The 27,496-nt window shown below is 47.4% G+C and overlaps 1 protein-coding gene across 1 annotated transcript in view; it reads right to left on the bottom strand.

Annotated features, from left to right (window-relative positions):
- Window positions 1–24,572, bottom strand: part of IQSEC3 (IQ motif and Sec7 domain 3) — a 26,204-nt gene extending 1,632 nt beyond the window's left edge. Inside the window, exons 1-8 of the mRNA XM_009694801.1 lie at window positions 23,485–24,572; window positions 18,457–18,618; window positions 7,665–7,787; window positions 6,804–6,970; window positions 4,575–4,714; window positions 3,635–3,760; window positions 2,380–2,479; window positions 118–279 (exon numbers count right to left, since the gene is read on the bottom strand). Of these exons, the coding sequence (XP_009693103.1) occupies window positions 118–279; window positions 2,380–2,479; window positions 3,635–3,760; window positions 4,575–4,714; window positions 6,804–6,970; window positions 7,665–7,787; window positions 18,457–18,618; window positions 23,485–24,572 (2,068 nt within the window). The remainder of the gene's footprint in view (window positions 1–117; window positions 280–2,379; window positions 2,480–3,634; window positions 3,761–4,574; window positions 4,715–6,803; window positions 6,971–7,664; window positions 7,788–18,456; window positions 18,619–23,484) is intronic.
- Between the last annotated feature and the right edge of the window lie 2,924 nt (window positions 24,573–27,496).

Here is a 27,496-nt window from a genome sequence, read left to right as displayed (position 1 = left end):
TGTCTCTCCATCCGCTTTCCCTCTGTTCCTGAAGACCCCATTTCCTTTACCCTTTCTCTCTTGTAGACACATGCAGTGTGATGGCACTGGAGGGTGAATTGTATTAGAGGACCTTACATTCAATACGTATCTGCTCCAGCTCTGTCACTTCTGCTATTGACTCTTTCAGATCTTCCACAAACTTCTGCATTTCCTCAGCACCCAGAGCACAGAAGTGTAGTACCTGTTTCTTCTCTGAGCCCGAAACTGGAGTCACCAGTGTGATGCCATGGGGGTAATCTGTAAAGAAGATGTGTCAACAAAATAAAGAGGCATTAGGCATTCATGCTGGAGTAGTTGGCTGCTTTGGTACCTCTGCAGGACAGCGAGTTTCCAACATGAGTTCAAAGGAATGGCACACCTAGAGTTTGTCACATTGCAAACTGTGGGAACCTGCAGCATTGCAGCTCTCCAAGAGAACAGAATGTCCAAGCTGCAGCAGCCACTAGCTGTTAGCGTGCCACTAGCATCACAGCACTGCCAAAACCAGAAAACTCTAGCTTTTAGTTACATTTAGTGCAACACTAGCTCTGGGAACCTGAGCACAGAGGTAGGACTGTAAAGCCCTTCTGAATCTGCGGAGGAGCAAAGAGTATATATGAGAGGCCAACAACACTTTTTCTCCTGAGGGAGATGCAGCAAGAGAGGGTGGCTCCTGGAGTCAAAGCCAGAACAGCCATTAACATCCACAGTGGCAGGACTTCTCCTCAGTTTCTACTTCCATCAGCAGAGAACATAGCAGGGATGTTAGTGTGAGAAGTTCACTGTGCCATGCAGAGAGAACGCTAAAGAGAAAGATGTGGGTTTGTAGCTCTCCACTTAGTACTCCCCAACAGGCAAAACACACAGGAATGTAAATGAAAGGACATGCCCAGAAAGTGAAATATCACTAAAAAAGGCCTTGTGGTTTAAAGATCAGGTTGGGTGCAGGGCAGTGGTGGCTGGAGATTCAGCCAACAGAAGCAGGAGAACAAGAGTGTGCAGAGAACTTGCTATGCTTGTGACTGGACTTTCTCTACCTTTTGCTCAATGGCCAGTGATTTCAATCCTTTTTCTCCTTCCCTCTCACCTTTCTCTACATTTAATTTCACTCTTCCTGTGTCCCGCTTTCTCTTCTCCTCCACTGCTCCTGCACCTGCCTGCCTTCCCCACCCACTTCCTTTATCAGTCTTTACCAAAGAAGTCAAAGGACCAACCTGCTATTTCGTGCCAGCCCTCAGCTCCCCCTGATTGTGTCCCAGGCCCCTTTTCCCACCCTGTGTCTGTCTCATCTGTTCAGATCACAAGCTCTTTAGGACATCTGCTTTTCTGTCTCTGCAGGGGATACACAACAGGATGCCTTTGCCAGAAGATCTTTGGGCACTTCCAGGATAGTCACGATTACCCTTGAAAGTTGATCCCAGCTCTGGTGGTGCCTCCTGGGGATGCTCAGTTATTAATGACTCTTTTTTACACACAGGGATGTGAAAGCCTCTGCATGCTGCAGAGGGTAGGGTGTTGAGAGAATGACTCATGCTGCCAATAGGGTAGAGGAAGGATGCAAAAAAACTTAGTATAGCCACAGTGCTGCTACAGTCTTCCTTCCTTGCAGCATGTTTTGCAGGTGCTCACAAAAGCCCCAGTGGGCATCAGCCATGCTTGCCCAGGACTGCTGTGCAGCCCCTCTGCCTGCGCCAGCAGGAAGCCTGCCTGTTTCTGGAACTCCTCCACTGCACAACCAGCCTCAATCATGACACATCATGGCTCTATTCCCAGACCATCAAGGTCAGGCTGACTAGTGCTGGCCTCTCGCCATGCTTTGGTGGGTGCTGTTCCAAGGGCTCTGCTTCTGTCTCAGGAAGCTTTCAGCACAGCATAGCACAGTGCGGGGAGGCGGCAGCAGCACCTGAGCCTTTACCAATGTCAAAGGTAGAAGTGGGAGTTTTGACTCTGGGCACGAGGGGAGAGGGGCTAAAGCTGGCAGCAGCAGTTTTGCCAACGATGTTCTCCACCTACAGTTGGCTGCTGAGCGCTCAGTGAGATATATCTGGGGACTGATTCCCTCATTCCTCCCCACTAATGCTCTCCCTGCCACCATGACAAGCCAGATCCTTCAATGAGCTTAAGTTCAACCCTTCTACAAGTGCTTAGACCTTGCTAGAGGTACCAGGAACCTCTTCTCATCACACTGTACCTGCACAGTGATCTCCTCAGCACCAAGCATCAGCTTTCTCCCCTCTACTTTTAACCCCAATGGAATCTCTCTTTTGATGCAAACTCACACGGGGTGACAGAGCTCCCTCCCTCCTTCTCCTTTTCCCTGCCAAACTGCTCCAGGCAACCAAGGAGCAATGGACTTACATTCATTCTCAAAGAGATGGAACTGCATCCCTAGCAGGCCGACCGACTTGCAAAACGTGTACGTTGAGGAGCTTTTCTTCTTGGGGCAAAGCTTGAGGATCTGTTGGAGGGAGAGATGAATCATTGGGCAGGGCACTGGTGAATGGTGAGGCAAGAACAATGAAAACTGCTCAAAGCAAAAAAGCTTTTTGCAGGCTCTGTTAATTGTACATGGGAGTAACACTTGGTGACTGACAGGCTCTTTGCCAAGAAAGCTGCCTGGCATGCTGCACTTGTAACAACACTTCTGAAATTCTGTACGCATAGCCCTGGGGCCCACTGAGCTCTCTGTCTCCCAGGGGTGCTGGTTTGTTTGATGCCCACATTTCTGACTTTGCAAGGGCAATTCTCTTCACCAAGGGCCAGATCAAAAAGTGAAGGGAAGCCTGTCAGAAGTACCTTAGACCTGGGAACAAGAGCATATGTGAATGCTGCACTGCCCTTGCTCCCTTAGCACTAGTTCTTATGGATCTGACTTATCCATATGGATCTGACTTATTAGAGGGATAGCAAGGGGCAGACCCTCTCCCCAGGTTCACAACTGTACAAACAGGTGCAGAGGAGTAGGTGGGGAAAGCTCTCTTGTTCTCTCCTACAAAGGGGTTGGGTTTTAGCCTTACATTTGCAACTTCCACAGTTTCATTTTGCTATTAAATTCAGCAGAACTTCCATCTTGTTTGGCCTCCTCCTAGTCTCAGTGTACCTCTGCCCTCCCTTGTACCTGTCTGAATTCAGTTGTAAGGTTGCTGGGGCAGGACACTTAAAAGTACTATACACATTTGGTGTTCCAGTAAGTAATATCTAGTCTACTACAGCCTTTGCAATGTTAGAAGGCAGTGGTTTTAAAGTGTCTGGCAGGAAAGATTTAAAGTGCATGGGAGGCCTCTGTCTGCTATAGTACAAACAGACAAAGAAATGAACCTCCCTTTCATGAAATGAACCTCCCTGCTGGCAAAGGCATGAGAGAGAGCAATGACACTGCTTGGATGGCTGTGGGATGTGACAGTTTTTTTTTTCAAGGGTTAGAGGAGTTTTAGATTCAGTAGGTTTTTAACAGTGAAGGATCCAGAGCTGTGTCTTAAAATGTTGATGGACAAGGAGATGGTCTGTCCTTAGGACAGGGGGGAAATGGATGTTGTGGACTGGTTGTAGATTTCTTTACAGAAATCAGGACAAGTTTTATCACTGCAGTGTCTAATTGCCAGAGCACACTCACCACCAGCAGGTCATTGAAGAGAAAAACTTCCCTCTGGTGAGCTGCCTGCTTCTGCACTTTGTTCACATCAGTCACTTCGTACAAGCGGCTGCAGCAGACCAGCCGGCGATGGGGCACGGACAGAACCTGCAGAAAACCCACAAGAGCATGCAGAGGCTGAGGGAGGTGACCCTGTGGGTCTTCCCCACCCTCAGCCTGCACAACGCTGCCCAGTGACAACAGTACAAGCCAATTCTGCCCACTCTGCCCACTCAAATCGTCTTCTCACCACCACTCCTCACCATCACTTTTCCTGGTGGTGCAATAACAGAGAGAGCTATGTCTTTGTGATCTGGATAAATCAGAGTGGGACAGGCTATAGGCAACCCTCTTGTTCATACATCCTATCTTCATGTATCTCTGGCTTCCAGTCACTGGGTGACTGCTCATCCTCTCTCACCCCACTGGACATCTGTACGTTTCCTGGGCTTTGAGAAATTATTCTGCTCATTTTGGGTAAACAGTATGTATGTTTTTGCATTACAGATATGCTACTGCTAAAGAAGCTGTTTCTGCATTTGGGGGTCTTTTAACCCCCAGCAATCCTGAGGGAACTCATTAGAGACAGACAAGTGAAATTGTTTTCTGTCACTTTGCCTTCCACTTCCTACACCTTCACAAGGTCTGAAAGTTTGAAACACTGCAGAGCTATTACCGGAGCACTGGCAGGCAGGACCTGCAATGAGATTCTTGGGCAAACAATTACCGCACCATATAGATGAAAGAATGAGATAGCAAGGAAGAAAGTGTTTGGAGAAAAAGGATTGAATTCATCAAGACAAGCAAGGAAAGTATTACAGAAGAGGAGCAGAGGCATAGAGGAAAAAGGCAGAAAAGAGGACAGTGAGGGAGGTGCGGGCGAGATGGGTGAGTGGGTGCCAGCGGGGTTATGGGTGCTCACCGTTTTCATTCCAACTATGGACTTCTCCACTTTGGTGACATAAGTCACATGGTCCTCATTGGATTTTAGCTCTTTCTGCTGGATCCTCTCGTAGATCCCCACTACCAGCTCCCGTGGGATGTCAGCACCATCATCCACCCCTGCCAAATACAGAAAATGTGGGCAGGCTAGGCAGTGAGAAAAGGAAAGGGAAGAACCAGTGGTTCCTGACAGCCAACTACTGCCTCTGCACTGTACAGTGCTGGGAAGGCTGAAGGAAAAGAGCAATATTTAGGCTGCCTTCTTTCTTGCTCTAACACACCTAATGCACCAGCAGGAGAGGCTGACATCTCTAAGGCCAATGCAGAAGATTTCGTTATTCCATTGCTCTGCATGGTGGCTCCTTTCCATGTGTTCCCTAAGGTTTTATAGCCACAATTTCACATTCATATATCTTGGGCCACTCAGCAGCAACCCTTGCATTGATTTCATATCATCAGAAGTGCTAGATGTGGAGGAGATCTATGATGGGATTCAGCTGCTCCTCCTGCCAATGCAAGCATCACCTCTCCTGTTTGCTTGGTGGCTTCCACCATTTTCCGTTTGTGATGTCTCCTTGGAGTAATACTTTCCTGTTACTCTGTCTGTGATACCTCTGTCTTGGCCCTGTCCCTTTCCTCTTTTACATCTCCTTAGATAACTCTCCAAATTTTGCTGTCTGACCCTTGCAAAGCCTGGTAGAAAAGTTTTCTTTCACTCTTCCCTGAGCCAAATACCACAAATTAAACTGCCAGTCTTTCCTCCGAACTGAATTCCTTCAGTCATTTCATATTGATTTTCTCTGCTTTCCCTCCAGGTCCCTGCTCTGAGATGTACTACCCTGAATGATGCAGGTGAGGAACTGCTGAGGAATGGAGGGGCATTGTCATCTCCTGGCTCCCTCATCCACGTCCTTGCAAATGTAGCCTGAACACTCTGTCTTTTTTCAAACACAGGCTGGTGAAGCTACTGACCTGGACATTGGCCTGTAGGTGAGACTGGAATGAACTGTCTCCCCTGGTCTGTAATGGGGTGACATTCACTCACTCTCATGAGTTGTGGTGCGTTATACACTGGAAGTGAGTGATCCTCATGTTGGCTAAATTCATTGTGATGTGAACTGGCAGATTTTCAAGCAACTCCAAGTGTAAGTTAACATAAAAAAACCCTTTTGAGTTAGTGCCATCAGCTGTAATACCAAAGGGGATAATGGCAGGTATCAGCCCCATTCAGTATCTCAGGAAATAACTTGAAAGAGGGCCTCAGTGTCACATTATACTGGTCTGAAGTGGATGGCAATTGGGGAAGGTGTGGGAGGCTGAGACGACACTTTCTGAATGGCAGTCAGGACAAAGAAACAAGTCAAAGGAACCCACAGCACTTCAAAACCTAGACAGGAATTTACACTGGAAAAACTTTGAGGGAGCTTCGTCTGAATTGCAGATGTGCAGTAAGAGACACTTGGAAGATGGCTGACCTAGGATGACCTAGGAGTGAACATGTCTGGGAAATTAGACAAGAATTTGTCTAGACATGATGTCAAAAAGGCCAAAAAATACTAAGATGCATTAGCAGATCTGAAAACAAGGAGGCGGCAGCAGCTCTATATATGAGTATGTTGTGACCACATCTGAGAAAGTGCTTTTAGCAACCTGTTACCAAGATGGGAAGGACCGACCTTGAAAAAACAGAAGAAAATTGATTTGGGGAACTGATGTACCAGAAATTGCAAAGAGGTAATATATGCATGAACTCTGTCATGCCTACAGCTACTATAAGTAATTGCAAGCAATTAAGAAGGGGAAGATTTAGCCTGAATAGAAGGAAAACGTGCTCATATGTTCAAAGCAGCAAGGAGGGAAAGGGCTTGTTTAGCACAATCCAGTGGGGTCTAAAAAGGATGGAGCTGAACAATAGGAAAATGTAATACAATGGACTGCTTCCAAGCAGTGAGAGCTATTAAAAGATGAAACTATTTCTCAAGGAAAACGATCAGTTTCTGAGAAGGCTGGACAGCTTTCTGCAGAGGACAAAGCTTAGATTTTCCCCTTCCCCAGCATCCTAGAAGACACCTCACAGGGCCCTCCTTGTCTGGCTCACAGGGAGCACCAGCAGCCCTGGAGAAAGGCAGCTTCACAAGGTTTTTGCTGCCTTCCCCTAAGCAGAATTTAGAGTAGCAAGAGGGCAAAAAAATCAAAGCAGGACCCTCACCTCTCAGATTGCGAATGAAGTCCTCCAGCATCATCTTCCTGTCAGGCTTGATGTTGGGGCTGTACATGTCCGTATTGAGGAGGATGATTGCAAAAGCCAAGATGAAGATGGTGTCCGGGTTGTGAAACTGCTGGACCACATCTGGGTTACACATGCAGTACCTCTGGCTGCAGCAGGAGGGATGCACACACTTAACATGGAACAAGGGAGTCCTCCGCTCCAGGGTGGCAATGGCTTCATCACAAGTAGATCAAATTCCTCCTTTTACTCTACCTCTCACACAAATGAGAAGGAATTAACTGCTCTCTGTAGGCAAATTTACCCACCAATGGCTGAAGTAGGCCACTGAAACTTCAGCCTTCTTGTCCTCAGGAACCAAAAGAGTAAGTGAGACCAGAGAGGACTACTCAGGCTGGCATCACTATGTAAGGATAATATAAGAGGTATCTGCTCCAGCCTGCCTTGCTAAGGGCAAATCACTCCTCTGGATGCACCAAGGGAGCAACTCAGCACCTTTGCAAGCCCCAGTGCTGCTCTTCCTGAGAGCCACCAATAAACAGGGAGTCCCTTGCTGGCAGACATGTCAGACTGACCTCACTCTGGCCCTTTGTGCCCTTCATGCCACTGAACATCTGACAAGGACATAGCTCTTTCACAGCAGTGGCACAGAGGACAAGGACATGGCTTTGCCGCAGCAGTAGCACAGAGGACTCCACGCTTCAGAAGCCCCTCCATGATCACCTTCTTTGGAAGGGAGGTCCCTGACCATTCACTCCATGGTTGCTGCCTGTTTTCTGCCTTGGGTGTGTTCTCTGCTTCCACCTGGTTGCAGCAGCGGGGCTGCAGGGCTCATTCTCTTACCTGAAAGCCTCAATTAGCCGCTCAACCTTCTGTGCCTCCCCCTGCACACGGATGTGGGCCTGGAATTTCCTCAGGGCTTCGTCCAGCTCCATGCCTGAGAAGTCCATCTCGTCCACCACGCAGCTGTGGGAGGGGAACACAGTCTTCGTCAGCACCTCCTCCTGCAGAGGATGCCAGGCAGGCTCCTTCACTGCGGTGCCAAGGCTCAGTCCCCAAGGGAAATACCATGGGAGAGGGCCTGAGACATCACTACAGCTGCCCAGATCATACTTAAAAAGGGCAGCAATTTCAGACAAGTGATTCCTGCATTCTACAGCAGGCAAGCAATTCTTGTGCCTAACCACATATATATATATATATTTGTGTGTGTGTGTATACACCATGATATATATAAATGTCATATCATACCATGTGCAGTATATATATTTACATATACATAGAGAGAGAAAGTACATATATGTATTGGTATTTATCTGTATCTATATAGACATAGATATCTAGACATCTATATTGACATAGATATTTAGACACCTATATCAATACCAATATCAATATAGATATAGATCCATCTATTTCTGCCTTTCCTATCATCTGGTAATCCTTCACGCATTGTCCATTCCTCTCTCCCTCTCAGCACATGCACGTGTTCACCACCCGCTTATCCATCCTCCTCTTATCTCTATTCACTGGGCTGTTCCTGCACTTTTCCTCTCCTCACCTTCCATTCTGTCCAGTATACATTCCCATTTGCAACCCATACCTTCTTCACCACTCTTCACTCCCACTCAACCACTGCAGGAACAACATTCATTATGTCTTTAAAGTCCAGAGCCAGCTCAGAGAAAATAGGAAATGGAAGCTGTTGTACAGAAAAAACACTGCAACATCAGCTGCCTTGTAACATCAAGGTTGGGTAAAACTCTGCCCAAGTAGTCAAATATCAGGAGTCCCAACAATTCATTCTGTCCAAACCCCTATTCATTTTATACATTTCTACCCATTCCACACAATCTTTTCCATTTCTACCATACTTCAGTGCCATGCTTTCCTGTTATCTGCTGGAAATCCTTCACCTCATACATCTGCTGCCACTTTTCCTTTCACAGTGATGCAGACTGATAATTCATAGCCAATCTAGTTGCCCAAAGTAGGGGATGCCACCCCTCTTGTTTCCCACTAAAGCATTCTCAGCTTATAAAAGTCCTACTGTTAGTCTCCACAACCTACTACTACAGTTCTTGCTGTCTGTATTAGTCAAATAATCCCGTTCTTATTCTAACTGCATGATATCTTGGTCATTTGTAATGACACCACCTTCCCCATGTGGCTTCAGCACGTTTTGTTAGCATATTCCTACCTTTTGTGTCCAGGCCATTACTGCAAGCATTAATCAAAAGACTAGACTCAGAAAACTCTGCTCATAACCTCCCTTAGGCCCAGCTTCCCATTTCAGCAGAGTATGTAGGCATTAAAGTCTGCATCAGCCAATTCTCTCCCCCGTTTATGATTCCTCTGCTAATTTCTCTCTCTTCCACTCTCAACTAACAATTTCTCATGTCAAATGCTTTGCTGAAGTCTAGAATTACCTTCTGAATGTCCCTTGTCTAGAAAACCAGTTATTTTAACAAAGATAGACATTGAATTAATCTACTCTTCACTGGTTTTGCTATGTACCATTTACCTTTCTGCCTGCCATTATTCTTTCCCACAAATAAATTCTAACAGCTGACATTCTATTTGACAGACCAAGAAATTCACAGGTTCCAAGATCTCATTTTCTTTAAGCTTTCCTTAAATACAAAGTTACTAATTTGCTAATCTTCAATCATATGGCACCACCTTGGCATTACAAGGGCATTAAAAATTCAAGGACTTCATATTTTCTGCTTCTATATGCCGTGGATGCTAATTCTATCTCGCCTTCCCCGCCTTTATTTTATCCTCTGTATTCTGTTTGGTTCGCTTTCTCATGTTCTAAAGGATAAACTGACCCCAAATTTTAGGTTAGGAAGAAATTTTCCCCAAGATAGGTTGTCTGGGACTGTATGAGGAATGGTACAGGGAAAATAGAGGGGTGAGGGGGATTAAATGTCTTCTGGATCCTTCCATTTCCTAGGATTATCTGGAAATTTTACCAAAGAAACCTCTACTAATAAAAGCATGTGGTGTCATCAGTTACTTCTTCCTTTCTGTGATAAACTGGAGATGTGTCTGTTGGTCTTTTCTATAGTGCTGCAGTTTGCTGTAGGCTGTTGGGAAGTGTTTTGTGCGCTAGGCTGTTGAATGCCATGTGCAGCCTTGCTAGAATAAAAATCTATTGCATGATGTCCCAAATGCTCAGAGACGTCTCTCCATTCCTCCATTCCTCTATTGATTCAAGAGTTGAGATATCATTGCTTAACTGGAGTGACACCCACAGAATAGTTTACCAAGAGCTCTGGCTGAACATAGTGTTCAGTATCTTTTAAGGTTGGAGTTGTTACAACCTCAACTAGGAAATATTCCCTGCACAAACTCCATGTAATCAAAATGTAGGAACAACTGGTGAGGAGCAAGGGCAGAGAATGAATGGGGCTGCTCTCACAGGAAATCTTACATGAAATCTTTTTTTTCCTCTCCAAGAGGTGGACTGCAGAAACACTCACAAATGGTTTCTGGCAACAGCAAAAACTTCCTCTGCTGCTTCTTTCTTTTGTTATTTTCGTTTTTCTCATACTCATACTCACACTCACATGTCCCTTGGGTTCACATCAAGACATTCTGCTTCTTGGAATTTATCTTTGATAATACGAAAATTTTTCTCATTAGTCATTATTTTGTTCACAGCTCCAACTACCTCTGTAGTTAGATTTCTGTTATTATTTTTTAATCGTTTCCGATGCATGATGTTTCTCGGCATTGACCCCAATGATTTTGCTGTTATTGTCTGCTTCCGAACATCTGAAAGCAGAGTCCTTGCACACACCAGTGAGACCTGCTGAGGTCACCCTAGTAACCCCAATCCACCAGCATTAAATCATGTATCTTTTGCTCCCTCCCTCATTGATCAATCCTTCCCCCTCCACACAGGCTGCTCTAACATGTCCTCCCCTTTGTGTACAAATCTCAAATAATAAAGTCAATGCCCTTGATACAGAAAGATCAAGTCTTTATTAGGACAAGCAGGACAAGGCAGCTGTTCATAGCTCTTTTCAAATTCAAACAGGTATTGCTACATAAGTTATGCTCAGCTTCTCCTTTGAGAGTTTCTTTCACGGACTGACAGATGCAGGTTTACTTTGTAAATTCTAAGATGAACTCCTGGGAGTCCTTTCCATTTGTCCCTCAGCCCAAAGAATGGTGCCCCCCATTCGGCTTCCTGAGAGAAGTTGACCAGGCAGAAAGGACAGGTTAGGAAGAAAGTTTGACTCAAGCAAAGTCAGCCTGACCTTGCATTTGATTTATCTGACAAATCCTGTGCCAAAGGCCTGAGGAATAGCTCCTAGAGGAGCCATCAAGTATGCTGCTACTTTCTGCTGCTAGACAGACAGACAGAATGGTTGTCTGATATTTTTTGTGAGCAAATTTAACACAGCAAAGTCCACTCAAAGCGCCAGAGTCTTCTGCCATGGGGCTGCCATGTTTCTGTTCCTCTTCTAGGAGGCTACAAGTTTTGCTGCCTTGCCTGACCTCGGATCCCTGTACAGACTCCTGTTAACTTTCTGAATGCAGTGTGGTGCCTATGTCGGAGCTCCTCTGAAATGCAATGCAACTTTTCTTTGTGAAACCAGAGTAAGGTCTTTTCTTTCCAAGCTAGAGACCCTGGAAGCTGACATAGGATATCTTGGCAAGTATACTGCAAAAAGACATTGATCTTGTCAGCCTCCAGAGATGTAATGTAAGAGGCAGTGTAACTGCATGCATGAGCGGGGTGTCTCCCCCCAGAACTGGATTTGCCAGTGTAAGAGACAAAGGTTGAGCTGAGAGTGGATGGCTCTCTGCATCCAAGGAATAAACCAGCAGCTTATATGCATGTGCCAAAACCAGTGCTGAGTTCATTTTTCCACAAACAGCAGAACACCTGTGAGATGCCTATTCCAGGACCTCCAGGAGGCCTGAAGGATAATGAAGCAGGGGCAGAGTAATCACCTTATAAAATCTCTTCCTGTTTCAACACTTTCCTCCTCACAGGCTTGCAACAAGCCACATGAATTGAGATCACAGTGCATCCAGAGATGCATTTAGCCCAGTACCCACAGGGACAGGACTTTGGATGTTTGGATCGTGTTGCTGAAGTGAGCAGGAAACGTGCTGACACCCTGCCTCATAAACAAGGTGGTGGAGTTTGAGGATCCTTGTGCCACCTGTATACATGGGGAGCTTGGTCTGTCCTGAGGCACTTGGCGGACAGGCACCTCACAACTACAGAGGATTGCACGTCAGGTGCCAGGTGCTAGGACCAAAAGGTGGGCTCCTTGTTGGATCATTTTGCTCAGCTATTACCTCAGTGGCGGCCATACTGCTTCCCAGGCTGCAGGGCACAGATCCCCCCAAAACAGGGTGGACATAGTGGCATCAGAGCTGCAAGGATTTAGCACAGGGCTAAGCATGGCAAAAAAGCCTTGTGGCGAAAGAGTTCAGTGAAGGCAGGAAGCAGCTGTATCGTGTGGGGCTGGGATCTGCTCACCCAAGTGTAATGACCTATTTTCCAGTTTTTCCACTCAGGTGACAACGCAGCAGGAGCTGGGCTGCAACTAAAAGCATCTGTAATGAACCTGCAGCCCACACTCAGGGAGGGAGCAAGGGGGAAGGGAGCCAGGTGGAAAGTTTAAAACCACAAGGCACAAAGATACTAATAAAAAACATCCCTCTTCTCAGCTTCCCTAACCCTACAAGCTTTCTGAAGATGAACCAGGCTTAGGGTGGACTGCAGAGGAAGAGCTCAGCTCCCTGGGAGAAGGCTGCCCTGCACGCATTAACTGAGGCTCACAGAAAGAAGACCGAGCAGGACTCACTGATTCCTTGCACTAGCGGGTAGGGATGTGTGTCCTAATCCAGCTCTCCGTGCCCTCCTTGTGCAAGGGTAGTCTCTATAATGGAGACCATGGCCAACACCAGTCTTCCCTTTCTGGGGAATGCTGCACTACATGTATTACCTGTTTTTATCCTGGGGCTGAGTCATGCCTACTTGCCCTCCCAGGGTTGTTGGTAGCTCACATAGCTACTCACTTGGGCATCCACTCCTTCCTAAGCAAGAAATTGCCTAGACTACCATGCCTTGCACCAGAGATGCCTTGTAAGGTGGAGAGCTGTTCCCACTCCAAGCACGTTGGCCATGCAGGGGAGGGTTCTGCTCAGCCCTCATCTTCGCCTCCATGGGATATCGCGAACCCTTGTTCCCCAAGGGACAAAGGAAACCACTGTATCCCTGGGCACCTAAGTAGGTTTAAGCTGCACCTTCAGCCTTTGCAAGCCTGGTGTGGGAAAGCCACTCTTGGTCACAAGTTTGATCTGTGCCACAGCTCTGCTTGCAGCAGGAGGTCAGAACTGCCTAACACATTCTTCGCTCTGTCCTGTTCCCATCACATCACTACCTATTGCTCCACAGCACAAGCTGCAGCACTGTGCTGCTCAAACCCTCCTGTAATGCAAGTTCCCTACTGATCTTTTGTTATGTCCTCAGTGAGAAGGGGAAAAGAGGCTAGTTTGGGTTAACCTGTCAAGTTCACTCCGCCAGTCCAAGAGGAATCTAATACTCCTTTGAGAGACAGCCTCTTTGCTCGGCTCCCAGCTCTGCGCTTACATTCCTAAGAGCAGCTTTTTTCTCCCTGACTTCCCAGGAGAGAAAGAAAAGACAATACAAGCTTGACAGACAGGAGAGCCACTCACTCACAGGGAGACTGTGTCTAACAGCAACTTACAGTCTAACACCAGCCAGTCCCCAACTCAGCACCATGTCTCCTCTGCATGAATCCCTGCCCCTTTCTTCTCTGACAGCAAATGCACCAGGACAGCCACTTCTGCACTTCCAAGTCCCATGATCTGAACACAAACCATCCAGTACCAGCAGCGCAGTCGACTCCATGGCGTCACTCACATTATCTTGTTCATGAATTAACTATAAATGGAGGCAGAAACAGGTGGAGGGGAAGAATGAACTAAAGTGGAGGGAAGTAGGAATTAAGGAGAACAAAAGCAACAAATAAACACAGAATGAAGAGTGCACAAAAAGAAATAAACAATACATCTGAGCATGTAATACAAGAGAAAGGAATGAAGAAAGGATGCAAGAATGATGATGCGTCTCATATTAAAAATATGCGTTAATGCCTTGGGCATGACTTTTCCAAAGTAACAAAATTATTTTTCTGCAGTACTTGTCAGGCAGATTTGATAAAAACTGCTCTGTACCACATCAGTCCTTTAATGGCCCAGGCTACCTCTCTACAGCTGTATTCCCTGGACTGGTAGACACTGAAACCCTGAGGTAGGTCCCCAGCCACTCCTCTCAGCTAGCTGCAGGGCAGGTTGTGGAAGCAGATTCCCAAGAGAAGAGGCTGGATCTTACCATGGATGCTGGACCACAGTGAGTGGTTGTTACTGTGGGATGCTCAAAATCGATAACAGATAGGATTTATCCCCTGTAATATAAAATGCCTAAAAGCTAGATGTCCAGCCTAAACTAGCACATTGAGAAAAACTACACTCTTGAGGGACCTGTGTCTCTCCATTGACTAAAGGAATTAATAAATTGATAGAAGGCACTAAACTTGGTGGTGGTTAACAACAGGTGAGATAAATCCTACTTTTAAAGATCGAAGTCTTTTCTGCAAGAGCAAATTACATACTGCATCTCCCCAAACAGACAGGCCTGAGCAGTTTAGTGTTATCAAAGGATGTGTGCCAATTATACTCAGATACTGTTGAAAATCCCTTGCTCTCTGCCTTGTTCCTCTGGCTAGCGTGTATAATTACTTGTGAGTTATCCAGACACCTTTTCTGGGTTCCAAGAAAATCAGTTAAAGGTCGAAAGATAGAGTAGGAAGATGGAAGGGAAAATATAATTTCAGGGCATTTAGGCGCTGGGCATGCAGATGTGAGAAGGCAAAATGACAGCAAAGTGCTCAAGCCTCATACTGTGCCTCCCCTCACTCACCTCCCTGCCCACGTACATAAGAAGCTTTGCAGCCTTTGGCACTTCTCTGGAGCTTTGCATTTACTAGGTGGGCAGTAAAGAGGGATCATCTCCACAGTGAGAAATGCCACTGTGCACTCCTGAGCTCTTTTGCCTGACTTGAGGAACAGGCTATAGTTGGCTTGTTTGTCAGCCAGCACAGCTTCAATACCTATGGAAGCCAAAAGAAGTTCGTAGAATTATGGTTGGACTTACAGCCGAGTCTGGAGTTTGTAACCTGGGCAGCTTAGCCCTGCCTCCAAATGCACAAGGGAAGCTGACACTTTTGCAGATGTTTTAAAAGCTGTCCTATTATTTATTCATGCAGTTCGGTTAATTCAACCTGGCTGCAATAGAAATAATGCTTACAATACACAATTCTAACACAAATTCTCACATCGAGCGAAAGCTAAACTAACACAGCAAGTGGCATCAATAATTGAAACTGCTTTCAGGAGGGAGAGGAAGGGCCAGGAAGGCTCCAGGGCCAGATCTGAGATGTGAAAGAGCAGAGACATCTCCCCCTGCATACAGGTTTGCTCACTGCAGGTGGTCAGAGCCTGTCCAACAACTATTGCCTGCTCATCGCCACCCTGCCTGGGCATTTGAGCTTGACAAGATTAGCAGTGCCTGTTCTTCTTCTGTCCTCTTGGACCACAAAAATTACTGTGGCATTACGCAAATTGTGCAGAAGTTACTGTAGGAGCTATCCTGTTTGCCACATGCTCTCCAGGGAATACCATGTACCCTAACACTAGTTTGCTAAGTGTGGGTAGATGTGGGGACTGCGAGACAGCCCCTGCAGAGTCCATTGTCCCAACCTGTGCCAGTGTTCTGAGCTAGTTTGATCACAGTTGGATGGGGAATGAGAACCAGACTAGGTCTTAGAGAGCTCTAAAATGCCAAGAGGTCTTTGAGCTGCCTCTTGCTCCCACCCAAACAGCTCAGAAGTTGTGACTAGCCCTTGAGCTATAGTGCACTGGAAATGCCACCATATTATACTACACTGCCAGCTCACTTCTTCCTGCAGCACAGACAGGAAAAGTATCCAGGATGATAATCCTGGGTCAGAATTTCTCCTGGCAACGTCTAGTTTCCACGCATGTCACACAGCTGGGTGTGCAGCCATTGCCCAGCCATCTCTCACAAGTAGCTGATGAAAACTTGCTTGCAAAATCCACCAACTATTGCTATCCCCAAGCTCAGAACTGACACAGGAAGAGAGTGAAAGTACCTGCAAAGAGCACAGTTACAACCAGCTGAATGTGTGCATTTTTTCCTTCCTGTTTTAGAACATTTTGTGTATATTTTATGTCTACTTTTATCTTTGCCTTTAAGGAAGACGAATCGGCAATTTATTGTGAAGAGGGCATGGCAGCATAGATTGTTAGTGCAAGAAACATCATGTGTTGTCTGGAGAGATCAGACACAGGTTTGAACCCCAAACTCAGATTCAGTTGTTTGATATACGTGCATGTACACACAGTCCATGTCCAAGATATGTCCATGTACACACAACCTCAACAGCTCGGTTCCTGTCTTTGAGTCTTGCTTTCTACATCTGTAAATAGGATGGCAGGGTCACTCTTTCATCGAACATTTGGAGTGCTATATGGAGAGGTGCAGTGGAAACTGAGAGTAATGAGCATGACGGCGTAGGGCCACCTGCTTTAATGGCCCTCCTGCAATATGCAGAGACAAGACAGGCAATCACAACACTGCAGCTCCAGGGCATTGAGGCTCGGAGGCAGACTCCAAGCTTTGCAACAGGGACTGTTCCCAGTCTGCAGTCACATGTGAGGCAGAAGATTTCAGGACTACAAGGAAGTGCCAGCCTGTTGCTACTGCAATATTTCCCTGTCTGCGCAGAGGCTAGGTTTGGACTTCAGCAGAGTATCTGTCAGGGGAAGCAGCCCACACACGGCTTGCTGGAGAAAAAGAGGCAATTACTTTTAATTGTAGCTCTCAGCATGAAGAGACTGGAGAGAACATGTGTCTCGTTGCTGGCCAAATCAGTGCCCATACAGTATATTAAAAAAAGAGATGGACCGGGTACCTGCAAGCAATAAGCAGCCGCAATTTTTTTTTTGATTTTGAAATCTGGGCCCAGATTTAGCTTTTGAACTGGCATCCTCCGGTCTTTCCTTAGAGTTGAAGTGGTGTGTGTATTGGATTTAGGGTTTCTGTTTGGCTTGGTCCAAGAGAAACCACTGCAAAATTCAAGGGAGATAGAGAACATTTTTGAGAATTGGAGAATATAACAAAGGATCCAGTGCCTTCCTGCCTAATCCAGTGGACTTCCTGCCTAATGGAAAGGCATCTCTCACTAAGAACTGTGCTTCTGCCTAATAAAAGAAAGACCCAGCTGAGTGCTGGTCACCCCTTGAAATGGGTCTCTGAATGAGCTTGTTGCCCCTTGACTACACAGTCACATCACCTTGCATGGCAGCCCTCACATTCACACTCTGGTGCAAACTCGCCCTGCTTTCACTGTAGCAGTTCTCAGGGTGGGATAGGTGATGTCCCCTGTTCCTGATGTCCTCTTTTTATCATACAGAGAGCTATGTTTTCTCCTTTTCCCTCATCTGAAGTAGATCAGGACCAAGCAGGAAACAAAGGCTCACCTCAGTTCTCTAGGCCTATCTTTGCAGAAAGCCTGTCATCTTGCACAATGCTCAGCACAACAGGTAAGATTCTTTCCTTCCCAACATTTCAGTCCCTGCTCCTGCGATGCTGGGGGCTGACAAGATAGCAATGGTTACAATGTGGAAGGAGAGGAACAGGCAGGTGCTGAGGTAGTATAGGTCTCAGGTATTCACAGGATATTGCAGCCTAAATTGTAAGACTTGAAAAAGGAGAGAGGTGTAGGCTGAGAGATGCATGGATTGTGTGACCAGAAGAGGGTCATGGTAGGACAACTGAAGGGAACAATCCAGCAAAGGCAGCCACTGAACAGAAGCAGGCAGGAAACCTGAGATCTTGTTCAGAAAATGGACAGCTCAGCCCATTGGAATTTTTGGAGTGGGGATGCTCCTCAGTGCTCTGTGACTGCAGCAGTAACGATAAACCCTTAGTAGCATGCTTCCTCATGCAGGTCTCTTCATTACCACAAACAGGACCAACTTCTCTCTTACTATCCTCGCAGTGCAGTTGGACAAACTGAAAAGGCCACCCCTCCCAAAACTGGACAGAAAGAGAACCAGGTGTGAAGCCAGCATTCGGTGCTCCCTGCTGGTCTCACAGCAAGGAGCAGGTGTTTTTCCTCTGCCTCTCTTAGTACTTCCCAGAAAGCATCAGAGGTGCTTTGTCTGGATGGGGTGAGACACCCGTCACAGCTTCCCAGCCACAAAACCTCGCAGCATCACTAGTTCTACCACCCAACGGTGCTGAGCTCCTGCTAGACGATCGCAGGCCTTCTGAGGAGAGACTGAAATGAAAGGGCTGCTGATATAAAGGGGAAACACCACATTGCTGGGATATGCAGAGAGGTGCCAGGTAGGGAGTGGGAATGGTGAAGTTCCTGCAGAGTGGGGACAGAGGGGCATGGAGGATGGGGTCCTTGCTGGTGCAGCCAGGGGTAGAGTGGGCTGGCAACTCCTTTACAGTGCAGGGAGGAAGGGAAGAGGTTTCCACACTTACTCCAGGACGTCCCTGTTGAACTGCTTCTTGCTGTTGCCCAGGAACTCCCCAATCATCTGGCGGCTGAGGCCCTTCCGCTGGAGCAGGAAGTGTGCCACCCCAATAGGGGTGTCCGGGATGAAGCCTCGGGAGATCAGGAACTGGATCCCTTTGTCTGGGTTGCTGAAAGAGAAGGACAGAGGCATGGTGAATTTACACAATCTCTTTGAGGTGTTAGTGCCTCTGGCTCACCTCATGGCTTGCAGCAATGCAGCCCTTCAGTGTGTGTCCGTGCTATGAGTTCACGTGTGTGGTGGGGATGGGACTGGTGAGGGCAGGGAAAGGTGACTTGGGGGAGTCCTGCCCAGTTGCCACTGAGGACAAAAGGATACCATGGGACCTGCTGTGTTACTTGCAGCACCTGCTGTCATCTGGCGATCCCAAGTGCCATCCCACTGCCACAAAGGATTCTGCTGCATGGTACCAGCCCCATCAGTGACTCTCTTCTGCCATTCCCCTGCTCCACAGTCAAAGGCTTTTGTATCATCCCTGCCCCAGCTTGGTTTGTTTAGGGTCCCTGTGTATCCCACACAGACAGTGCAGGAAATACCAGTATGTTCAGCTGCTCCAAATGCAACCCACAGAGAGCTGTCCCCAGGGACCAGGGGTGAGAGCTGGGCAGTGACCCTTTGCCTAAGGGGAGCTGGGGTTCCACCTTCTGTAGGGCAGACAAAGGCAAAGGGAAAAACGTGGCTGTGAAGAGACTTAGGAGACATTGCTGCCATGGTCTATGGGCAAATGAGGCTCAAGACATGAAAGGGGATAACCAAAGGTAGGCACTTTTTCAGTAAAAAAAAAAAAAATTCTCTTTTTCATACATTTCTAGTGCTCAGTGTGAGTGACACTTTCTACCTTCCTCACCTGAGGCTGGTGCTGACCGCCTGAACAGAAACCTCATGCTCAGATTTGCTTATCTCTTCCTCCAGTCCCCTCACCCTTAGCTGTGTTGTTTTTCCCTTCTCTATTGATTTACCCCTTCAGGCAGAAATCTCTGTGTGTGGGTGGATGAGAGCACACACCTGGAGAATGCCTTGTCAGAGCTGGGAGAGAGCTGCCTGCAGCTCCCAGACAGAGGGTTTTTCTCCCTCTGTGTCTCTCTGAGAACAGGCCTGGTGCTGAGTGGGCCTGACTGCCTACGTGTGGGAGTGATTTTCTGCTTGCTTGTTAGTGTGGCAGTGTCTGTGCCCGCATACCCAGCTCTTGGGAGGTAGTGCATGTCTCAACAAGCACACGTTTGTGTGTGTCTAGGTCTTCTACATGCAGATTTCTCTTGCGCGATACATGTTCATCAGAGCCCATGTGTCTGCATATTTTGGCTCTCTCCTCATGTCTCCTATAAGCACACATGCTTTTACATATCCCGGGAATGGCTTTAAGCCTGTGGTGGTGCCTGTCCAAGAGTACAGACAGGAATGAGTGTGTATTGTGCAGGAGATTTTCTTCCTATATGTCAGTCTGCCCCACTGAAGGGTGCCTGTCATGATGCACTCTTGCTGAGGGGAGTTAGTGCAATGCTAGGAAGATTTCCACATTCCGTTGGTTCTCTGAGGTGGTGAGTGGGAAGAGATAAGAGGGTAGCTTCTTCATGAAGGGATGCCATACTTCCATCATTAACTCAAATTCAGGGATCTTTGTCAAGGCTTAAGGAGTGAGTTTGCTCAGGCAGTTTCCTGGGGTGATGAAAGGATAGGATGAGATCTCAGAGCACGTGAATGCATGATATGCACAGGCACAGACTGTGACACTGTCAGGTGGTGAAGGATGTGGGTGAGCAACATATGTCTAGCTATAAGGGGATCAGCATTCAGGAGAATGGCCTGCTCCCTACAGAGGCCTCATGGGTACACAAAAAGTAGATGGGCTTGAAATAGTTGTGCTTACTCTGTAATGTCACAAAGAAAATATCCTGGGCAGTGTGGCATCCCTGGGCAGAGTGGCCGGGAGAACAAGTCAGCCCATTAAATTTATGAACAAGAGAGCTGCAAGATCTGATATTGAAAGAACCAGGCCTTCTTCAGGGAAAAGCAACAATGCACCATCTGTATTATCACACAGATCTTCTGGTTCACCTTTGAAGAACACAGGCAACGTTCTCTGCTAAGTGCAAAGGTCATACAGGTAGGACTAAAGTCAAGCTAAGCAACAGAAAATGCACCTCGACCTGCACACTTCGGTATTTGGCAAGGGACAGCACGAGGATGATCTCAGCTACACTAACGTTGACTCCAAAGCCACTGAACTGACTTTGGATTCAGTCCAGAGGAGCTGGGAACTGAATATGGCCAGAAAAATGCAGCTCACACACTGGCATGGATGTGCAGATTTCAGTAGAGATGGCACATACAATGCAAGAGGATATAGGATAAAACAGTCCAGCTGTGACAGCCGTCCTGCACGGCCTAGACTATAACTCAAATATACTTGCACACAATATTCTTCCACCAACAGCAGCCTTTCATCCATCTTTCCTGGGATTCAATTTGTTCTCCACAAAATCCTGATAGCAGTACAGCATCTCTGCCACTGAACACCTGCAGATGTATCCCATGCACTGCAGCATGCAGCTCTTAGCCAGACATGCAGCTGACAATTTCACTTCCATCTCCCCTAAGCCTGGTCCCTGCTATTTTCTTTAGTGTTGCAGAGGTGTTAAGCATGGCCAGCAAATGCTGCGGGATTCCTCACGTCCTGCTGGCTTTCCCTCTGCCCACGCAGCCAGCTGCCCACACACACTGAGTTATTACAGCAGCGCTGCATAATGAAGCACTCTCCATGCCAGGGATTCCACCCCCTCACTGTGGAGTGGGGATGGGGAAAGTGCCACAGTAGCGCAGCATCGAAGTGTTCCTAAGGGCCTGCTCCGAGCCAGAGCACTGCTCTCTGAAAACACAACGCAAGGGCAGATAGACTACGGCAGATGCTGCTAGCAACTGGAAGCTTTCAGCTCTTGGTCCAGGGGAGCAGTCAGAAAAAGGATGCGCACACACGCACACATGGCCTCGGCTCCATGTCCTATGGGTTGGTGCCCACATTGCAAACCCTACAATAGTAAACTGGGTCCTTGCTAGAAAATGACAGGGACACCAACAACCAAATAACTGCAGAAAGCTGAATGGCCTTCCCAGCTCCTTGGACAGAGGGGTACTATGGTATCAGAAGGGGAGCCGTGTCCCCCTTAGATCCTGCTCAGCGAATAAAAAAAGGTTTCACTCCCCAGAGCTAACAGGTCAGTTCCCTCCCTCCCTGTCCTCCAATGTTTTGCCAAGAAAACTGAGCCTTACAGGTTACCACACATTATTTCAGCAGCTAATTTCAAGGGAACAGGAGAGGCCTGGCTAGGAAGTTGTGTTTTGGAGCTCCACAGTAAGTCTTCTGTCCCACAGGGACCTGCAAGATGCAGTGAACCCAGGTCACTGAATGAAGGAGGATGGCAGAGCTGCTTCCTCAAAACAGACCTGGCGCTGCTAATCTGTCACATGAATGTGTGCCAAGCAGATTTGGGGAGGAGGAGAGCCTGGGAAAAAGCATTTTCACTCCTGCTTTATCTTCACACCAGTGTTCATGTCAACTGTGCAGGAACCAAAGGAAAACACATTGAGTGGAGGGACTTCTGCCAAGCACGGCTGAGAATACTGAAACACTTAATGGCAGAGATGTGAGCCCCATGTTCCCCTCCAGAAGTACACCTATCTCAACACAAATACCAGAACATCTGTGTGGACCTTGAACTATCTCTGTCATAATCAACCCCCACCAGCATCTGGTGCGTACCTTCTCTCCTTCCAGCCTGCTTGTGTTCATCAGGCACATCTTTGTGTGCTCAGAGCCTGACTTTGATATATACGCATGGACCCACCTGTTCACAACCTGATCTCAGAGGTAGTAAAATGTCCCCCCCCCAGTTATGTAAGAGTCCCAAATCTGTCTGCTCTAACATCACTTCAGTTCTGGATGTGCTCTGAGCCCAGCCCTAGAAAGCTCTCTTCCAGGTTCCTGCCTCCTGGAGTCCACAGCCTCCATACTACATATATATAAATCCTGCGCATTGCTCCCTTGTCTGTGCAAAACTTCTGCTCAGGAGTGCATAATCTTTAGTCCTCACTCTGACCAAAAGGCCCACGCTAATGTGTGGCAAAATATTCTTCTAGTATGGGTGCATTACATCCCCAGCATCTTCATCAGGGGACTCAAATGGAAACCAAGACAGCATAAGATGACAGTGTGATGATGGAGCAAACCCCAATATTTCTCACGGCTTGCTTAGATGAGAAAAGTCTCATCAAAAGGCAATGAGCAAATCCAAAGCTCCTTATAGGAGCTCAACTGCTTTCTGCCAATCCAAAATAGACTGTGTGTGACCTCTTGAGTTAACCTCTTCTGATGGTAATCTCTGGGCTGCTCTGCTTTTGCTTTCACATCTACAGCCTTTTCATAGGATATCAGACTCAGATGTGTGAGAGGCTCAGATGACTAAACCTGGTCTGTCAGGTGAAAATCTACCCAAATACCAGAAGGAAAATTACAGCCACAGCAGTCATACTGGGCTAGCTAAGCTCAGCTCTCAGCTCACTTTAAGTCTCACTCTCTTTACTTGGATATGCTCGATGTTAAGTAACCTAGGCTGGGTTTACAGTCCCAGCTACACTTTTTCCTTTGCACAGAGTACAGCAGGAGCAGGAGCCTACTCTAGATCCCAGGCTCAGCTGGTGGATGCCAAATGGACAGCAACTGGGACTGAAGGTTCAGAATTCAGGAGAGCGTGGGCACTACTTGTGGGGCACTGGGCTTGTTGCTCTGTTGGGCAGAAGATCAAGACAGCACTTGGGGGACTTTAGGGCAAAAGCTTCTGGGCAGCCAACCTGTGGTCTGCATTGCATACCCAGATGGTCATGCCCTTGAATAAGAAAGAAATTCCCTGGAGATGGACCTAGACCAAGAGCCTGCCATCACCTGTTCCACGGGAAACACAAAAGAGGAAGAGTCACTTACATATTAAAGAGGTTCAGCCCAATGCGGTAGAGGCGCTTCCTCATGGTGTCTGTGGAAAGTGTGGGGGACTTGCAGCTAGCTGGGTTCTCGCAGTGGTACCTTGGGAGGCTGAGGATCATGGCCTGCAGTGCTTCTTTTGAGGACACCTCAGAGGCTGACTTGGCGGAAGTGGAGGTGCTGCTGCTGCTCAGCTGCTCTGAGTTGTCTGCATTCTCAGACTCAGAGCCTTTGCTTTGCCCCATCTCATTGCTAGCATCAAACTGGAGCTTCTGCACTGCCATCTGCCCAGGCTCAGCACTGCTGTCTCCTGTGCCGTTAGTACTGACATTCACCTCAGTGAAAGCGTGGCTGTTCTGGAGAGCTCTGGACTCAGGTAAGCTCTCTGGGGCAGCCGGCGGTTCACTGGCTTCTCCCTCCCCTTCTCCTGGGCTTTCTTCAGCCTTGGTAGATTGAGAGAGCCCAGCCTGGGCATTGCTGCTGAGGCAGTTTGCCATGGACACCGAGGTAGACGATGAGACAGAGATGTTCTTGTTGTCAATCTGGACTGTGACATCTCGAAAAGCCATCATGAGAGTGCTGCTGCTTTTGGGTAGGGTATCTGGCAGGAGCCCCTCCTCCTTCTCCTTGTCCTGCAGCTCAGCTTCTAAGTCTTGGTTTGGCTGCATTGAGCTAGCACTGAAGGTCTCCCTTATCTGATATGAGCCCCCATCTTGCAGTGAGCACATAGTCTTCAGGCTCCAGGTGCTGAGGGCATCATCAATAGACTTGGCCAGGGACTGAACTTGTTCAGTGAAGGAGTCCTCCAGCTCGGTCAGTGCCCCACTGATAGTGGCTGGCAAAGATGGGGACCTCACCAGCGGGATGCCCACAAAGTTGTACCCCTCCACCAGGGCTTTCTCAGCAGAGAAGCTCTCTGAGTTCTGGACTCGGACTTTCCTCAGAGAGATGCGGCGTGGCATGCGGCTCTCCAGCAGTGAGTTGCGGATCTTCTCAAAGTTCTTGCTGAGCTGGTACTGCCGGAAAGCAGTCTGGATGGTGCAGGCTGCCCTGCGAGATACCAGGTGACCGCCGTATTTGTGCTCTAGCATTTCGATCTGAAAAACATTGAAAATGGAGACATTACTTTTTGCTAATTGACTTCTGATGGCTTTCTGTCACCTCAGTTCTTACACTGATTAGTCTGTAATGACTGTCAGAGGAACTTCTAACATCGAATTAGCTTTTTCCTGCACTGCCATGCCCCTGATTTCAACAGAAGGCCCCACTTCAGATATGGCTGGCTAAAGCATCAGTACTGTGAGCTTCCTCCCAGCTGTTACATGATCACGCTTCTTTCTAGAGTGCCAGCCGTACAAGCTGGAGCCTGGAGATGCCCTTCCCTTGCAGACCCCCTTCTGACGGCCTTTAGGGCAAGCTCATCACTGCAAATACAGTGTTCCAGCAATGTGTCTTCCTCCTTAGTAGTGCTCTGGTAATGTCAAGCATCATCCATTGTCTCAGAGTGTTACTAATGCTCCTCCCCTCCTTAGTCACCTTAGGAAATAGTCACAGGGAAAGGAGAAATCATTCAGAAAAAGGAAAGAAAAGTTAATTTTTAAATGCCAAAAATGCTAGCTTGATCGTAGAAGCTAGTAAGAAACATCAGCTTCCATAGAAGCTAGTGGAGACTGGGTTTCTTCAGTGTCTTTTAAGAAGCACTCTGAATCCCAAAGTGTCTTCCTTTCTGGTATCTGAATTTTTCAGGTGTCAGCCAGCAGTGAAATGAAAACTACTTAAGAAAAGAAAGACTCTTAGTTTTGAAAGGTAAAAAATTCCGATTTTAAATGTCGAGACAAGATATTAAGAACAAGTAGAAGGGGGATTTACTCCTTCCTGAGCTGGTAACAACACACATGTAAATACGTACACACACAGTTAAACAGCATCTCAACAGGCTTCAACAAAGCAAGCATGTATGGTAATTTCTCTTCTGTAGTCCAGTATTTATACTTCCTGTTAATCCCCTCACTCCTCCTCTGCAGCTGGGCCTTCACTAACATGCTACAGGAGAATGTTAGATGACTTGGTTCCAGTGAGTGACTGATGGAGGTCAAGGGGGACAGTGTGAAGATGATGGTGGATGATGGGACTGACGAAAAAAGAAGGATCAACGCAAACAACTTTCACTGAGGTATTCGCTGAACTATGAGTTAAACTCTACATTGTTGGCACTTCACAGGGCAAAGCACAGGTGCAGACTGTAGTGTTTATGTGTCTGTGTGCACATGTGCAGAAACTAAAAATAAGTGAAGTGCAGGACTGGGAGTGCTGGTAAAATCAATCCTGAATTAACAGAGGATTCACTACATGTTGTGGTTTAACCTCAGCCGGCAACTAAGCACCACAGAACCATTCACTCACTCCTCCCCGGTGGGATGGGGAAGAGAATTGGAAGGGTAAAAGTGAGAAAAGTCATGGGTTGAGGTAAATACAGTTTAATAGGTAAAGCAAAAGCTGCACATGCAAGCAAAGCAAACCAAGGAATTAATTCACCCCTTCCCATCGGCAGGCAGGTGTTCAGCCATCTCCAGGAAAGCAGGGCTCCATCACGCCTAATGGTTACTTGGGAAGACAAACGCTACGACCCCGAACGTCCCCTCCTTCCTTCTTCTTCCCCCAGCTTTACATGCTAAGCATGATGTCATACGGTATGGGATATTCCTTGGGTCAGTTGGGGTCAGCTGTCCTGGCTATGTCCCTTCCCACCTCCTTGCGCACCCCCAGCCTCCTCACTGGTGGGGTAGAGTGAGAAGCAGAAAAGGCCTTGACTCTGTGTAAGCCTTGCTCAGCAGTAATTGAAACATCTCTGTGTTACCAATGCTGTCTCCAGGACAAATCCAAACCATAGCCCCATACTAGCTACTATGAAGAAAATTAACTCTATCCCAGCCAAAACCAGCATACTACATCATTCATGTGGTGAGTATGAGCTCATTAGCAGATCCAAAAGATGAGTTTTACTCACTGCATCCTTATCCCCAGACAGATACCACTTGCCCTTCACCATGCCTTGCTGGCCCAGCTGACTCGCAGGATGAAAGACTGAGCTCACAGGAGATCTGAGTTTAAGTGCAAGCTCGTTTTGTAGTCAAAGCGAGACTGAGGCATGAGCCTCAGCTCGCAGAGTCACATCATCTGCTTCCTTCTTACCGTTTTTTGTAACACTACATGAGTTGCAGATAAAACCATCAGTGAGTGATCCAGGTACAAGTGAAGGCCTGGAAAGACAGCTGCAAGAAGTGTAAATCACTTCTGGTATCCTTCCAATACTAACTCCTCTGGAAGTAGGGGAAGACAATACAGCCTTGGGAGATGACAGAAAGAGAGGACCAACATGACCCCAGCCATTCTGTCCCTGCACTGGTATCCTGGCTGCTGGAGTAACAAATGAAGGCCTTGCCCATGGGCATCCCATCACCCCAGGCAGCAACAGGTCTAGGGATCCTGCTGCACTGGATGGGAGGCTGCCATTTCTGGAAGGGAGCTGGGGGAGGCATATCCTTTCATATTTCCCTCTCTGGAAATGAAGCTGGGATCCTTTGCCTTGTGCTCAAACATAAGGTAGGCTTCTGTTTTCTGCTTGCCTTGCCCTTGAATTCACATCTGTTCAAAGCAAGCATCAAAGCCCAGCACTGAGAAATACCAGCAATTTGCTTAGCAATGGGGTTGGCCACTGCACTTGCAGAAGCAGCTGGCTTAGAGTTCTACTTACCCCTAATTTAAAAAGCATTGGCCTAATACTTGCCCTGCTGCTCTCCCAGAAAGCGTCTGCAAAACTGGTGCTAAAAATCACCCACACAATGATGATGGATCCAGGTTCATTTACCACAAGACCTGTCAGTAGGCTTTTTGGACATACAAGGTCTCTGCTTATCCCCAGAGTTCGATGTGGCAGGAAAGAGGAATACAGGGACAAAAAGAGATTCTGGGTAGCAAGCAGAAGGGTTTTGCTGGGGTTGTTTACCCTTCTTTC

Source organism: Cariama cristata, unplaced genomic scaffold, assembly GCF_000690535.1.
Source record: "Cariama cristata isolate BGI_N322 unplaced genomic scaffold, ASM69053v1 scaffold21472, whole genome shotgun sequence".
In the NCBI taxonomy this organism is placed as follows: domain Eukaryota; kingdom Metazoa; phylum Chordata; class Aves; order Cariamiformes; family Cariamidae; genus Cariama; species Cariama cristata.
The sequence above is the reverse complement of the archived record's forward strand: the minus strand, read 5'-3'. Positions and strand labels throughout refer to the sequence as shown.